Source organism: Chaetura pelagica, unplaced genomic scaffold (genome assembly GCF_000747805.2).
Source record: "Chaetura pelagica isolate M959 unplaced genomic scaffold, ChaPel_1.0 scaffold83, whole genome shotgun sequence".
Classification (NCBI taxonomy): domain Eukaryota; kingdom Metazoa; phylum Chordata; class Aves; order Apodiformes; family Apodidae; genus Chaetura; species Chaetura pelagica.
Window position 1 is genome coordinate 5,780,393 of NW_009952893.1, and position 17,210 is coordinate 5,797,602.

Consider the following 17,210-nt stretch of genomic DNA (forward strand, 5'->3'; position numbering starts at 1 on the left):
AATAGGACTTAAAAGTACCTTAAAAATTAGGTTTATATTGACAAATAAATGTATTGTTTAAAAAGAAAAAAGCTCTACTGAAGCTTTTGGAATAATCACATTTGGCTTTCCCAGAACTCTCTACTGCTGAAGGTAAACGACTAGAAGTTGAATCAAGGACTTCTCATAAAGCATACCTAGCCACAGTCTGGTTGGGAGGTTCCCATTACAGACATCACAAACATCAGGATGATGCGGTCTCTTATTTCAGCCAGATAAAAAAAGGCATTTCTTAACAGATACTCCTTTACAGGGCCCTGGATGACTCTACTCTCAGTGACAAGGGATCAGCGCAGCTGCGATCCTTTTGGTATCTGAGGGTGGGAGAAAATTTGGCCAACTCTGTCTGAAGTTTTCCTCTTCTTACAGCCAACCCTTGTATCTTACCAGGAATAAGGTTTATTCAACGGCCTTTCCTGTAATTGCCTTTTTTTTTTTTTCAAGTTTGATGGCCAATTTTTCAACCTGTTTTTAGAAGTGGCTGAGTTGTTTCTTATTCAACATCCAGCTAACCAATCAGAAAGTAAAAGGCCAAAGGTTTCTAAAGATTTTCCAGGTTCCATCCTCCAATCACAGTCAAATCAGACTAACTCAACCAAAATCAGATAGGTGCCTCAAGGAAACAGTTATTTCATAGATTCCATTTTAATTATTTCTAGTGAAGAAATACTTCTTAGAATATTAAAGAATATACATGCTATTTTTCTGGTTTGAGAGAATGTAAAATATACTGTTCTTAAGAAATTTATTTTCTTTGACACCACCTTAGTCAATATTTACCTTTGGGCCAGTAAATCCACCCCTTTTCCTCAACAGAGGTTAACCTCCACCTGTCAATGACACTGTTGCTCTACACTGGATAAATGATTTGTTTTCCTGACACTAACACAGCTAGGTTGATCTTCTTTCTTACTGGTACATCATTGGTGATCCCAGCACAACAAAGCAAATTCATGCCATAATGCTACAGCAAGATCTTCCAGTGCTCTGAGACAAGTTTGCAAATAAAAGGTTTTAAATAGAACTGGGGTAATTGTGCATGAGAAAAACAAAGAGCAGGAAGCACTCAAAGCTGCTATGTTTACCTCTTGAACAGCTGCTACCTATTGCTTAAAAAAAACCCCAACCAAAATAGTAACAAATCCCTCTATCCCCTAACAACTTCCTTTATGAGTGATTGAATAATTAAAACCCAGAAAGTTGCTGTATGATTTGAGGACAATCATTAAACTCTATGTAACTTTAGTCCTAGTCCTGAAAAGAAGATAATACCAGCTCTAACAGGGGTGCTGTTAATCAGTGCTTTAATCTTGGAAGCATTCAGAAAGCTTATTGCAAATGTTAATACCAACTAAGTACATTAATATACTAATGCATTGTCAATCACACTTTCCTTCTAATGATATTATTTCAAAAAACATAAAAGTAAAAATACACAACTTACACAAACAAGTAATAAAATTATAAATATAACTAATAATTACAAAATCATATTCAAATTTAATCAAAGGGAAAAGTTTCCCTTTCCCCTGAATGATTTGAATTCATACCTATCAATATTTTATCTTATCTCATGGACATTGGTGAAACTCTGAAGTAATTTTATTGATTTCTGAAGCATTATTTCATATCCTTGCAACTGAAAGCCTAGAATTCTCACTTGCTTTATGGACAAGAGAAATGGGAGCTATTAAACAATACATACAATCACAAGTAACTTGTTTTGGAACAGCAGTACTTGGAGGAGCAAGACTGATTTACTGTTGTTCTGATTTCTTCCTTTTCAATGGATTGTCCCGTCATTTTGTAAACAAAATTTGTCACCAACACCAGCCAGAGCTCTCTGTAACTACTTTTTGCCTTTCTTTCAGATCTGTTATCCCTGCTGAGAGACTCTACTAAAGAAGAATTTTTCATACTGACACCAACTGTAGTCTTGCTGTGAATAACCACATTCCCATAAAAATCATTCCATTTATTGCAAAGTTGTTGGCAGACCATAGGAATAATAGTCAACTCAGGAAACCTTTTATCCTGAAATCACATAGCTTAACCCTTTGCATGATCATATGCAGTTTACACATAAAAGCTATATTACCACACTGCTGATGTAATGCTTTAGTAAAAGAATTTTTACTGTTGGTAAATTTTAAAAATTATATTTTCACAGTAGTTCTTGTAACTAAAAAGAAAAAATAAAAGACACTTTCCCAATAAATTAAATAACATGTTAGCATAAATGTTAGAGTGTAGGTTTGATTATAATCTAAAAAGTCACAGTCATATGAAACTTTTTTCCTCTCTATTTTTCCTACCTTCCTATGGTAAGGAAAGCTGTATGAATTTACAATATAATGAAACAATTAGAAAAAAAGCCTGCTTGCTTTATGATCTTTTGTGAAATATACTTTTGTTAGTCATTATTTTTGCTTTATTAAACACACACAGTGGAGTTTAGATTCAGGAAAGAGATGTTAGTTTTGTCAGTCAGTCCTCTTGACAGTTTGGGAGTCAGAGGTTGCTTGTATTCAAATTTCTATCTGACTTTATTACAGAGATGGAACAAAAAAAGCCAGTGTATGTTTTCACTGCCTTTACTGGTCTGTTCGTCAACCCTTATTTGTAGATAGTTATGGCTCAGTATGTGCTTTACTCATTTGACCAAGGCCAGAAGGGGATCCTTGGACTTGTAAATACACGTTTAAGAAAAATATACACATTTTGTTAAAATAAATTAATTGAAATATGACTTGCATTTTTAAACGTTTCTTAGAAATTGTCTTGCTTGAGTTAGAACTGCTCCAATTGGCTCTGCCCCTTGCCTGCCAATGTTAGGGCAGGTGTTATTCCCCTGTGTATCCATACTCTATATTCGCAGTGCGAGTTACACAAATATGCTGAAGGAAAAGAGCAGAACTCTTGATTGATAGAAGTGATTTTCTACAGTTCAAAAAGGATCACTTGCTTAGATATAACTGATCTTTCTTGTGACAATAATACTTCAGCTGAGCTCAGTTTTCACGACAGCAGTCTGTACTCTGCTGTCAGTGAATGTGTAAGAACTATTTTCTCCCGACTGCACAGTACTGCAGGTAACATTCAGAAAGTGCCTGGACTGCCCTGTTCTGACTGGACAAGGCAGGGGGGGGGAACCCCACAACACAACCAAATACTCCATTCCTTCAATACCTCATTGTTTCTTTTGTTCAGCTTTTCATTTACATTTTTTTGAAATCCTCATTGAATCCTCACACTTTAACAGCACATACTAAGATCGCTTTATGCCACTAGAGAATCACCCAGCTTCTTAACCACATCTAAACTATTTTTTTTTAAAAATACATTTAACAGCAGTCAAGTTTTACTTTAAAACAGAAAAAAATATAAGTGATACTGCAATAACTGAAGGGAATAATCCCCTCTCCCTTTCTTTAAAGTTTCATTAGACCATTGAACTGGATGAAATTCAGATAGAGGCCTTATTGTAACCACACTGAAACAGTAGAAATCTCCTGAGACCATGAAACTCAAACATTTTGGGAACCAACTTCAAGCACTCCTTTCGTGCTTTTAAAACAAAATGAATGAAAGACATTGCTTAATTTTTCTCCCTGTAGCAACATTTTAATATGGTTCCTGCAAAAACCCGAGCACAATTAGATCTGTTTAAAATCAATCTGCATGCATATTTTCTTAAAATTTAAATTACAGTTACAGCAGTCACATGTAATCCTGCCAGCAAAACATGCATGATGGCTCCTAAGACACCAGGTAACTGGTCTGATAACATTGTATATTTGTCATAAAATGAAACCTAGGCTGAAGAGGTTGATAGAAACTACCAACCACGGATACTGCTAAGATGCTTATGCTGTGATTTAGAATCTGCACTTAAGTGAGGATTGGCTGCTGTGCTGTCATCCTGCAAAATGGCAGGTAAGGATGACACTTAGTTTCACCTACCTTTTGTAAGTTAAAAGGTACATAATTTTCAGAGACTAATCTGCTTAAAACACCAACCTGAATAATGCAAATCCAAAGTTTGGAGTTAGGATGGTACATAAACCAACAAGGTGAACTTTTTTAAGGTGACTATTATGCTTTCTTTAATTTATCTTCTGGGTTTTGCATTCCAAGAGTTCAGTGAGGAAAAAAAAAATTGTTTGTCTTGAAGTTGTGGAATCAGCACAAAATAACTGTATTACGTGAACAGAAGGGGTGGGCTGGGAAAGATATTTGAGTGCAAATTAATGTTGATCTTAGCTGGAATAACTTGCACTCTTCAGCATTTGCAGCTGCACCAGGGACTTGACTGGCTGTATGAGATTTTACACATCTGTCAGCTTAATCAGAGACCAAAATACAAAATCTACTGCTGAGGAATGTTATTTGAATTTGTGAAACTTTTTAGATGTTTAGGTTATGAACTAATAATGGATTACTTAGGAAACTTATGAATGTGTTATTAATGAGTCATAACTAGAGTATTGACATATGTAGTAGCAGATAGGCTTTTGTTCAGTGGTATTTGTAATATTTAAAGAAAATGTAAAAAAAAAAAAATGTTCATATCAGTTCTGTAAAATATTAAAGGCAAAAAGAAGCCTTTCTATGCAAGATTAAATAGAAAGCAATACATTCATTAATAGTAATATTAACTGCTTTTACCGTTAGTATAAATTATTCATTCATTTGGCATCACTGCTCTATTATTTCAGACTTTTGGCATAATTTAAGTAATAAAAAGAGACTATTGAAATCTGAAATGACAATTCTGACACTAAGAGGATGTCAGGATGAACCACATCATTACCTAGTTTTGGATCTAACACACTGAACTATGAAGTAGTGTATCATATCTGTGCCTAGGGCATGATCTCCTTTGGCAGAAGAGCACTATGGCAAATATCAGGGATTTTGCAACCTCTCAAAAGTAAAAAATCACTATGGGCAGGTGTTTACATGTGTCAGAAATCTAATATAAGCCAGTGCTTGAAATGTGCTAATGGGCTGACAGCAAAAGCAAGAAAATGGACTGCAAAATTCTCAGTCTGTTATATTTCTTATAGTGAGTTTTGCATCTCTAAATTTCCATCAAGCCTTAGACAGGTTTTTAGAACAAATATATTATTTCATTATTACTTATAAGAGAATTTTCAAGAGCTCTTTCACGTCATTCATTATATAGCAATATTTATGATACCTTTCAGAGCCTGACACTGCAGCACAACACCAAGGTTTCTGTTGCAATTAAAGCTGCCATATCTGGGGTAGATCTATGATCCAACAGACAGAACCTGTCTATATACTGCTTTGATGCAGATGTTACAATGACTTCCAGGTACCTTATCACTGCCCTTCAATACACTATCTCCTGTCTGGCCAGTCCTTAAATCTGATATTTCAGGCTCTGCAGAACCCAGCTGTAATGGGCAGGTACAAATGTTACCATGAATAGCGTGTCAGCATTTTGGTAATTTATTTCCTGGGATGGGAGACAAGAACTGTAATTCTGTCACTGGAAGAAACACCTCTGAAAGTGAAGTTTGGGAGAGTACATAGACAAAACATGTCTTGTTATCTATCGGAATTACTTTAGGATACCATATTGGAGATATGTTTAATACCACTAAAAGTTAGCTTGCTGCCTATCACAACCCTATTTTCACTAGCATGTATACCACTGACAAATGGGATGCCATCCAGAGGGAACCTGACAGGCTTGAGGAGTGGGTCAATGAAGTTCATACAATTAAGCAAAAGGTCCTGCACCCAGGTTGGGACAATCACCTGTATTAGTGCAGGCTGCCTGAATGGATTGAGAGCAGCTCTGCAGAGAAGGACTTGGAGATACTGGTGGACAAAATAATTGGACATAAGCCAGCAGTGTGTGCTTACATCCCAGAAAGGTAATCATATCCTGGTCTGAATAAACACCATGGCCAAGAGGTTGAAGGAGGTGATTTTCCCCTTCTACTGTGCTCTCATGGGACCCCAGCTAGAGTACTGCATCCAGCTCTGGAGTCCTCAACACAAGAATAACGTGGGCCTGTTGGAGTGGGTCCAGAGGAGGGGCACAAAAATGATCAAGAGGGCCGGAGCACCTCTCCTCTAAAGACAACCTAAGAGAGTTGAGGTTTTTCAGCCTGGAGACGTGAAGCCTCTGGGAAAACCTTACTATGGCTTTTCAATATATAAAGGGGGCTTATAAGAAAGATGAGTTCAGACTTTTTAGTAAGGCCTGTAGTGATAGGATGAGAGGTAAGGAGTAACAGTTTTAAACTGAAAGGCATATTTACATAAGATATTAGATAAAGGAAGACATTCTTTATTGTGAGAGTGGTGAGACACTGGCACAGGTTGCCCAGGGGAGTTGTGGATGCCCCATCCTCCCTGGAAGTGTTTAAGGTCAGGTAAGGTGGGGCTTTGAGCACCCTGGTCTAGTGGGAGGTGTCCCTGCCCATAGCAGAGGGTTTGGACTAGATGACCTTTGAAGGTCCATTCCAAACCAAATTATTCTATGAGTCTATATAATGTTCTTTACTATACTAGGTGATTTGCATGTCAATGTATTCCTTCACAAAGCATGTCTGCCTACTCTTTAGCTCGCTTGTACTGCAGCACAATCTAGTTACCACAAACAGAAGCCTTGATACCAAACAGTAGAATACACAGAGTTTATACTGGTCACTAGCTCATAAGTACAGACATCTGAAACACTGCAATGATCTGTGACAACTGTTGCCCTTCTGCTCTAAATGATGGGGTGGGTTTTTAACCTGTGGTTTAAAAGAACAGACTTCACTTGAAATATATGAATAACTCAAACTGAAACAATTACAACTTAAAAAAAATCCAAAATAAAAACAATAGAAAACAAATTAACAAATACAATGAAAACCAGAAGTTTTCTCTGATGCCTATTTGCATGGGCTTTTGTCTCTCTCTCTTTTTTTTTTTTTTTTTTTTTTAAATTGTTTCAATACACACATTTTCTAATTGTGTCAGCAGGGAAAGCATTTGTGCCAGGATATACCCAAGGAGTAAGACATTAAGGAGATTAAGCTGAAGTATTGTTCGAAAGCCAACCACAACTGCACACAATCACAAATACTACAATCACCACACTCAGCTCTTTCCTTCTTGAGTCCTTTATGACAGAATTACCATCCTGGCATCTGTAGATACCATCCTTAACACCATTATGATCCCTGTCTCTAGATGAGGAGACTTGGGTACAGTCATCAGGAATTAAAAAGTAGTGACAACCACAAAAACAGACCTTTTGTCACTTCATTCTATACAAATATGTATGTAAAATGTGTGCACCAGACAGCTGATTAGTACATAACGCCAACAAAGGCTTATAGTGTAAATGTTCAGAGTTTGGAGCATGGCTTCACACACGAAATGGTCTTGATCTGATTTTTCTATGCAGAGAATTTGAGCAAGCTTTTCTCTCTGGGACTCATGTTTTTACAATTCTCCTTCTCCAGTCCCTTGGTCTGCTTGGCTATATCTCTGCAGCTTCTCCAGCTCCCATCATTGACTGTGAAACTCTGTACAACTTGAATCTGGGAGGCATCATACCTATCATGTTTGCTCAAAGCTGGCTTTATGACAATTCCACAAGGTGTGAACGGATAAATTATGGACTTCCACACTGCTCACAGTGGCCAACCTGCTCTCCTTGCTTGCTCTGGAGCTTGCTCAAAGCCTGTACTTAAGGGCTGGCTTGCATCCAAGCAGTTTAGTTGTTAGATTAGTTGACTCTAGGACCAGATGTGCTAAAATGCTTTCAGAAAGAGGAGCATTTTACACTACAGTGGTCATGGTTCTTTGAGATGTGCAGTAACCTGCACACAATAAGTCTGCTGAATGTTATTATTCAATAATGTGTATTATCATAATGCCCACAATCCCAAATCTTGCTTCAGAGTGCTACTGTGCTAAAAGTTACCAGCCTGAATCTGTGGCATATTAAAGTATCAAGGTCTGAGGGAAAATAGTTTCCCCTTCTCCTTCAGATTAAAGAAACCGAACATATGGCTGTATTGCTTCAAAGGCATTCCTACAGGGCACTGCATGGTACGCAGGGGACACAGCCGAGTGCAGTCACTGAAGGACCTGGGAGAAAAGTCACTTAGTCTCCTGCAGTGTTACTGAGACCTACAAAGGAGAAAATGCTCAGGATGATGAAAAGAAGAATATATGTCCCTGTCATGAAGAAAAGGCCTCCTTGAGGCCCAGAAGTGATTTATATGGTGCATTTGCTTCCAGCAGCAGGGAGGCAGCCTAGTTTCACCTGTAAGAATGAAGGCAAAGGCCAAAGACGAACTAACTCTGCAGAAGTTTTGCTCTCTGATCAGGCTTCATGGTTGCTGTGCTGGGTTTCTTTTGTTCCTTTTCTTAGGCCTGACTCCTCACTGCAATCTACCTGGAGCATCTCTTTTTGGAACAATCCCTTCAGTGCCCACTGTCAGTACAGAAGGTATTACTATCTGCTTTAGTACCATGAGAGTCTGTACTGCAATATGGGCCTTAGAGGTGCTTTATATTTCTTTAGGGAATAGAAGAGCTCTACATGCTACTGGGTGTCAGACATCCCAGTCACACTGCAAGTAGAAAAGGTTCCTCTTCACACAGCCTTGAGCTGCCAAAAGAATATGAGGGAAAGGTAGAATTGAGACACACGGATAGTCCAATGACCAGAAGGTACCAGCAAAGACATTAGGCACATCCACATAGCAAATAATGCAGAAAACAATCCACAATGGACAGTTTTCATAAAAACTACCTGGCAGTTAGTTTTTCCCAATCAGCTTCTAGATCTCAGTAAATCCAAGCTAGCAGCTACAGATTAACAGGATATAAATGCTGTTTATTCTTTGCTTTCAACTACATAATTCAGGATCTCAGTGCTTCATAGGAGCTGGGTATGTTCTCATATGTATAAAGTGTAGGATTTGTAAAATATTCCTGTATTGGTCTAACTTTATTTAAGGGAGTGAAGAGGCAGGACAGTCACAGGAGCAGACAGCTGCTCATGTGCCACTCCTGGGCACGGGAGGACCAGTCAAAGCTGTGGGCGGCTGGTGGGCAGGACAGAGGAGTAAAGGTGCTGCAGATGGGATGGGAACACCACAGCCCCCCCAGCTCAGGCTGCTGCTCCAGCCAGCCCTGGTTACTGACAGAACTGTATCTCTTGGAAATCGCATGCAACTCTTAAAGCAGGCAGCTTTCCAGGGGCGTTTATGTGTGCTAATATGCTACTGAGATGCCTTAAAGGTTCATAATCTGGAGCAACATCATAACACCATACTTGTAATCATAAAGCTCTTATGCAATTTTTTTGACACGGAAAAGAGACTATACTCTGAATTTTCATCAGGAACACATAAATATACAGCCAGGTGGATTTTTAAGTAAGAATCTAAGGAGAAATTAATCAAGGTTAGCATTCCTAATTGTTTGAACACAACTATTTGGGGTTTTTTCCCAAATAATGCAAGTTAATATCTTATGTGAGTACCTGATAGCTTTCCTTCATCTTTTAACATTAAGAGAAATACATCAACTAATGTAGCTGAAAAACTCAGAACATACTGCCATTCCTTAGAAATTACTCTCATACATATATCATCACTTTGCATATAGAGACTCCTGAAACAAAAGTGAATTGTGAAGCCATAAGCATGCATTACATATCCTTCACTGATGGAAGAAAAACAAATGCTAATAATCATTACTGTGCCCTTTATCAGGTGTCAAATTTTTTTCAATACCATCATAATATTATAACCTTATCTGAAACCCTCCATGATATTTTCAGCTTCAGTAAATACCTCTAATGGAACAGATCTAATGAGATGGTGCAATTTTAGAATAGACTTTGCAAAGCACTGAGTAACTTTTTAAAATAAGATGTTTACAATCATTCACTACCAGTAATTATTCCTTTAACAGATGTAGTTATACTTTGCACCTGAGATGCCAAAGAAATCAATAAACTAATCTTTTAAGAGGATCAGCATAAACACATAAATTTATAAAATCTTTAAAGACGCATATAGGTAGATGTCACATTTTAATCCTATCACAAAGTTGCTAGGTCCCCTAAAACACTGGTGCATACTTCTTAAAATACCTAACCTGTAATTGCTCCATATATACCATTAAAATACTATACCTTATTATCACTATCACAACATAATCAGCATGTAAAATCACACATTCTCTTCTGATTAGGTAAATGTGGTTCTCTTGAGAGCACTACAGCAATGTAGTTATTCCCTCCTGCTTGCAATTAAAATTCTACTATAGAATAGGGTATGAGATATTCAACAGAAAATTTTCAATACTGAAAATCTGAACTTATTTTGAAGTCCAAATGCAGATTTTTTAATCTAAATTTTGAGATCATTGCATTATTTTCTACTGTCTGGCCTAGTATACTTCTAGAATATCATTATAAAATTACTATTAAGCAATAAAGGATTGCTTATGATAGTACTTAGATCAGATTATACATTAGTAAACATTAATATTTTTATTTCAGCGTATTAAAATCCTTGTCATACCTCTTTAATATGCTGTTTAAGAAATGTTCCTTCAAGAATTGAAATTATTTGCTATTATATCAATTTGGAATGAGTTGCTCCAAACAAAACTGTGCAAAGTGAAATAAATAAACTATCTGTCTTACTTTTTCTCAAAGCAATAAACTAAACTCACACAAACTGGGGTCCAGTAAATAATGGTAAACCTAAGTGCAGCTTACCCATTCATAACCAGAATACTGACAGAATACAGAGCTAGGTGGTGAGATCTTATTTAATTGAGTTTGAAAAATGGTTATTATTATTACTATTAATATTACATAAAGAGAAACATATAGAAAATGAGATTATTCCTTTACCTGGCTGTATCCCATACTAAATTAGGATGGGTAAACTAGTTCTCAACTGATACACATTGACATTGATTCACTTCATATTGACTACAAAAGTAACTGCTGAAGTTTAGAATGTAACCTAATAACATGAAATAAATCCTTAAGTTGAGCTTCAAAAAGCCAGTTAGGTCACAAACAAATCAAGCAAAGCTGCGAAGATCAAATGCAACTCTGACCTTTGCATTCAAAATGTTAAATCCACCTTTAGCAGCTTATAAAAAGACAAAATACTTTCACTCTAACTTCAATAACAAGAGAGTTGTTCTGATTAGAGCTTTCTGGAACACATCAGATGAAAAGTAGATTTATATTAAAAAACATTAACTTGTGGTATCTGGAAAAATGTGCATCACAAGCCAAAGTTATGACAGATGATTGCCTGCCCATAAACCCAGCCTCTTGTATGCCAGGAAGGGTTCTCTCTGAGCTTGGGTGAGACAGACAGCATCATCTTTCAGGTTCCCACTTTAAATTACGCTTAGACCCGAAGACATGTCTATGCTGTGGGTTAGACATGTTCCAAATCCAACTTTGCCAGCCTTCATACTCATTCTGGGCAAGGATGCCCAAGCTCTGCGGCTCACTGACATTGCTACCTGCAAAATTCTCAGTTCTTAATAGCCCAGATGTTTATTCACATGAGTTGGAAAGTTTAGTCCTGAGCAGGGTCACCAGTAGATCTTCCAGACTCAGTCCTTCATCAGCAAGAACAGATGCTTTGAGCCTGAGGCACAGCCAAGCCAAATTGCCCACAGTTTTCATGGAAGCCTGTCAAGCTGTAGAACAGCCTGAACTTCCAAACCACCAAGGACAGACTTTGTGTTTCTGAGATGGATGTGAAAAATTTGCCCTGAGGTCACAGGCCTTGGGAACAAGAAAGGCCCTGCTAATAATGGTCACGGCTCACAAGAATGTGAGCCATTCTGTGAGCCAACTGTGGCTCCAAGAGGACACCTTCCTTCAAAAACACCACCTGTCTGCAACATGTTTCAAAAAACCTGAAATTTCTGGTGAACGGAAAGCCTCAGTCTGCGGCCAGGTCTAGTCCTTAAGTACTGCTTCCTACATAGAACAGGCTCTCTTATGCCCCCTCCCCGTGTACTTCTCTGAAGACTCCATGGCAATTCACAAGCATAAACCCACTCCCCTTTACTGCTGAACATGCTCTTCTCTCCCTTTGATGGGCCACGGTGTTTCAGACTGGAACTCATGTTGCCTAGAAATGAGGGTTTATAGCTCATGTACAAGGACATGAACACAACTGCTCACTCCTAAGTGCCTCTGTGAAGAGGATGGAGTAGGGTATAGACACCGACTGTTACACTTGTGTTTGGAGACACAAGATAAATTGGCTTGTTATGAGGGAGATGCAGAGAATCAAGCTCATGCAATGGGCTCTTCTGCTTCTGTGAGCCACCTGGATCAGTATTTTTTCATAAACAGCTTCAAAATCCTTCAGTGAATAAACCACTCTGTTGTACTGTAAAGGCTGTAACATGCTAATTAGCAGAAGATAATCTGCTATCCCTAAAATGCAGTTGATTAATTTCCATTAAAGTCAGTGAGGCTGATAAACATGTATGAAGAAGTAGCTACTAGTTACTAAGTATCTGGCTATGCATAGCAAATGAAAACAAACCAAACTTTATTGAATATGGTGGTAAGATACAGTAGTACTTTCTCCTTCTGCTCTGGATAAAATTAAATATAACCAGAAATCAGAAACAGATTTGGAAAATGACTAGCATTGTTATAATTTTCTACAAATCTGAAAAAACAGTCCTGTGCATGCAACACACTAATGGTGTTTCTTATATCCAAAGCAATCACATCTTTACACACAGATACCTTAATGAAAGAAACCACTACTTTACAATTTAAATATCTCATTTATACTATTGTAAATATAAAAAATGTATACTCCACTAAGGAATGGAAGAAAAAATAAAGCACATTTAAATAATTTCATTACATTCTAAGATGCCAAATCATCTGTGAGTGGTTTCTTTTTAGATGAAAAGAAATCAAAATATAGGACAGATGTTGGACAAACCACATTTGAGGTCTATCACACACTGGCATTTTTCAAATTATTTTGGCTCATCTATTAAATAAGGTGTATTTTGCTTGATTTTGAAAAGGGAAACATCAGGAAATATTTAAAGGCCAATTGCTGCCAATTAACTTTGATCAGCAAAAGTTGCATTTGAATCTTTCAGATTCTTTTGCCTGTCTGGAATAACACACTATTCTAAAATCTAGCAAAACAACAACTTGATGATTAATGTGTGTTGGCAGCCCCACCACAAGCTTGCTTAACAGTTGGATTTTAAATAAACAGCTGTCCTCATTATGATGGGAAAGAAATCTGGCTGTTTTCATGTTTTCGTGTTATTAAAATATGATCAGAAATCGCTTTTTTTCCCTTTTAAGATGAAACAGCCAGGCATTTTGGTGACAGTCTCTTTCAGCAGTTCGGATAGTTTTAGAAGGATCTCACAAGCGCCGCCAAACCGTGGCCTACGTAGGCTGAACAAGCCCTTGGCAGCCCCACACCAGCTCCTTGCCGTGTGCCACGGGGAGAGGCAGTGAAACCCCAGCACGTAACAAGTCGTACCTGCAGCCAGGGAAGGCAGAGGAGCCCCTGAGGAACAGGCCACTGAGACTGACAGCGTATACAACATTAATGATCTCCCTTGGGTTTAAGGTAATACTTGTCCACAGGGGGATGTAAGCGAGAAATCTGTACCCAGCCGTTAACCGTTTATAGAAGCTGGAGTTTAATATTTAATGGCCTAGGCAGACTATTGAATTTTAATGTTTATGGACACTTTTGGTATATCCACTTCTAAACGTTGTTTGCTGTGGTCATAAATACTAAGATCTGTAAGGTCAAAACCCTACTATTTAAACTCTTGTAATCTTTGAATGCCAATGCAGACATTTAGTATAGATATTATTATATACCCTAATGACTACATTATACAGATATTTTCCAAACATTTCCATATAAAAACAGTGAAACAAAAAAAAATTGTCAAACCACTATATAACACATAAAACGACAAATACTGAATCAAAGGGTGAACACTTACTTCTAAATCGTTAAAGAATAGATGTGTGTCTGCCAAATTGAAAATCATCTCTTCCATTCGAAGTCCAAGAGATACAGAGGTGGGTGGATCCTTAAAGAAAAAATCAGGCAAGTACACCATCAATACCACGCCTAACAAATATTAGAATACAAAGTGGAGGAATAGCTTTTCAAGAGGGATTACTTGACGTATTAAATGCAACATCCACTTGTTCAGTTTAACTTGAGCAGCTCTCTAATCCTATACTATAAAACTTACCACCACACTAAAAAAATATGACTTTAACTCAACCAACAGTGTGATTCTGCAGCAGGACCCCTGTAGTCAAGTTTTATGATCAACTGGGGGTACGATAATGCTATTGTTACTCAAAATAAACTCTCACTGGTGACAAGTGAAAGGATTCGGTCCTGGGAATACCTAGTGAGTTTAAAGCAAATCACTGTTTATGTTTTATTTTTAAAACCACTCCTTGATTCTCCAGAAAACCATGCTTTAATTATGCTTTCAGTTTGGCCCACCCATGCAGAGTGAACAAATCTATTGTTTGTTATTAATACATAACACACTTTAACTTCTCTACAGAAATTACCATAACAACTTATTCCTTACTGAGCTCATAAACTCAAAAAGCATGTTCAGCATTGTGGTTACCAAATGCATTACAGATGTTTGTCTTGTTTTGATTTTTTTGTGTTTTATATATTTTCAATATGAAAAATTTAAAAGAAAGCCTAATATATACATTTGATATAGAGTTTCTAATTTATAATGCCAAGTATATCCAAGTGCACAGAAGCATGAGTTTGAAGGAACATGTTATATTATCTCATGACACCCTCTATTAACAATGTTAGCTTGTTAGGAATTATATTTTAAATAGAATTGCAGAAATGACAACCCATATTTTGCTTAAAATAAGTTAACATTCTAAACCTGATGACAACTCAAAGTTAAAAACCAAGAGATGCAGTCGTTCGTTTCTTTTTCCACCTCTCAATCAAAGTAATAGGTGTTTCAACATGATCTCTGAACTTTCAAACATTTTTCTATAACTACTGGTTAAAAGGTAAAATGTGTCAGTAGCAAAGAGTTGGAAAAGAAAGGTGATTTGGCAGGTTGTTTGCCTTCTGGAAGTGCTAAGACTTACCTTAAAAAAAAACACAAACAAAACAACAAAAAAAAACCAAAACAAAATAAAAACAAACCAGAAAAAGAATTTTTGAAAGACCCATATAGAAACAAAACTCCATAGAACAGACAAAATATCTGTTCTTTAACTAACATATGTTAAGAGTAAATACGTTTTCTAGTACAAAAAAAATAGCCCTTACAAAATGGAAAGAAAAATTGCATCATGCTAGTCTGACGAACTTTGCCCTTAAAAATAAGCCTTCTATTTAAACTGGCACTGGCAAAAAATATTTTTTTTTAAATTATATTTGGCTTCTTAATTCAAATGGAAAGACTTTAAAATATGAACAAAAGTATTATTTATCTTTTAATATTGCTCTATTTGCAGACCTATGTCTTCCTGTATTTTACTTTTGTAGGCATGTGAGGTGGAAAGCAGGTGATATTTTTTCTCTAACTAGGCCTGAGGCTACTTCTTCCTCTGACATTCTTGCTTATCCTTGTGCCCAGTTACCTCTCCACTGTCCTTCATAGCTCATTACCTTGGTTTTTTTTGTTAAATCAGACAAGGATTTCTGTTGTTCCTGAGCACTAATAGAAGTTGCCCCACAGAACTCTCTGCCACAGTTATTAAACGGAGTTAGATGGACTAAGGGTCTAAGATGCAAATGAAGATCACTAGCTACATCTCAATTATCAACTGCTAATGTAACAGTGCATAACTAATCCCATTCTGAGCTTCCATCCATAAATAGAACCGTCATTCTGAAAAGCAGAATAAATTGGCAGACAGAACGTGACGTTGGTTATGAATCCATATGGTTAATTTTAAATAAATGTCTGTGAATATATATTTTAAGTTTCAATGTTTGCATGGCTTATATTAAACAATTTTAATAAACTTTAATCACACTTCTGAGTCTGAAAAAATGGCTTTTCGTAAATCTTTCTGTGAACCATTTCACTCCAAGGTATTTTTAAATGGCAGACAAAACAGAATGGAGATTTCTCTAAAGTAAAATTAACATAATACTATTTATTAGGTTAATTTAATTAGGAGAAAAACAAGTAAGAAAATCATCGGCACCTACTGAAAATGTCAGATTAAATACTATAAAAGCTAACAGAAGAAAGAAAACAGGCTGCTTTTCAAAGAAACCTTAATTCCTTGACTAAACACAATTTTTTACTATAGAAAGTTCCACTTAGTATAAAAATTGCTTTAAGCTGCAGCTCTAGATACCACCATATATTTAAAACCAAAAGCCTTATCTGCATTAGAGTTTTAAACATCTGTATAGTCACAATCTTGCAACTGGTCTAGTAAAAAGCACAAGAGCCTTGGTTTAAGGCACTGCAGTAGATTAAACTCGCATGTCAGACGTTATGGGAGGGGTTGAAAACATTAAAAAAAGAGAAGGTTAGAATAAGGTTCTTTTTTTAAAAAAAAAGTCCATATCCAACCCTCTTTTGCAATCTTAAGCCATTAATTGCTAACTAATTATCGTGAGGTGTCACACAATGAGAAAGAAAGCTAACAATCTTGTTCTTGTTGATTGGGATTTGCAGGTTCAGGTGGAGTGTCTTTTCAGGTATGGTCAAAATCAGGTACAAATCTCTGAGGGAGGTACAGTTTAGCTAAAGAAAAGAAATACCAATGTCAAACTGCTTAAGCAGGCCTCTTGTTTTGAATACTGGTATTGGAGCCAAAACATTGTCTGTATGTCATTTCTAAATTCTACCCACTTGATTTCTTTGTTTTGTGGAGAAACAAGAAGCTGAAAAACAGGAAAGTTCACTTTGGGTACAAGGCTTATTTTCCACTTAAGCCTACAGGTCACAAATGAAGGGTTAAGTGAAACCAGGCTTTGTTTTTCTCAATCTTTAAAATATATTAAACCACATAAAAATAGCTTTTAATTTAAAGGAAAATTCCCTTAAAGCCTCTGAATATAAATGCTTTCATGGAGAATGGAAATGTAAGTAAA

The 17,210-nt window shown here is 36.7% G+C and overlaps 1 protein-coding gene across 5 annotated transcripts in view; it reads right to left on the reverse strand.

Moving 5' to 3' along the window:
* EYA1 (EYA transcriptional coactivator and phosphatase 1) overlaps positions 1 to 17,210 on the reverse strand; it is an 83,309-nt gene that overhangs the window by 21,263 nt on the left and 44,836 nt on the right. For 4 of the 5 annotated variants that reach the window (XM_009995567.1, XM_009995565.1, XM_009995564.1 and 1 more), the window contains one exon: positions 14,089 to 14,178. The exons of the other annotated variant lie outside the window; for it this stretch is intronic. In XM_009995567.1, coding sequence (XP_009993869.1) covers positions 14,089 to 14,178 — 90 coding nt within the window. The remainder of the gene's footprint in view (positions 1 to 14,088; positions 14,179 to 17,210) is intronic. 5 annotated transcript variants of the gene reach the window in all.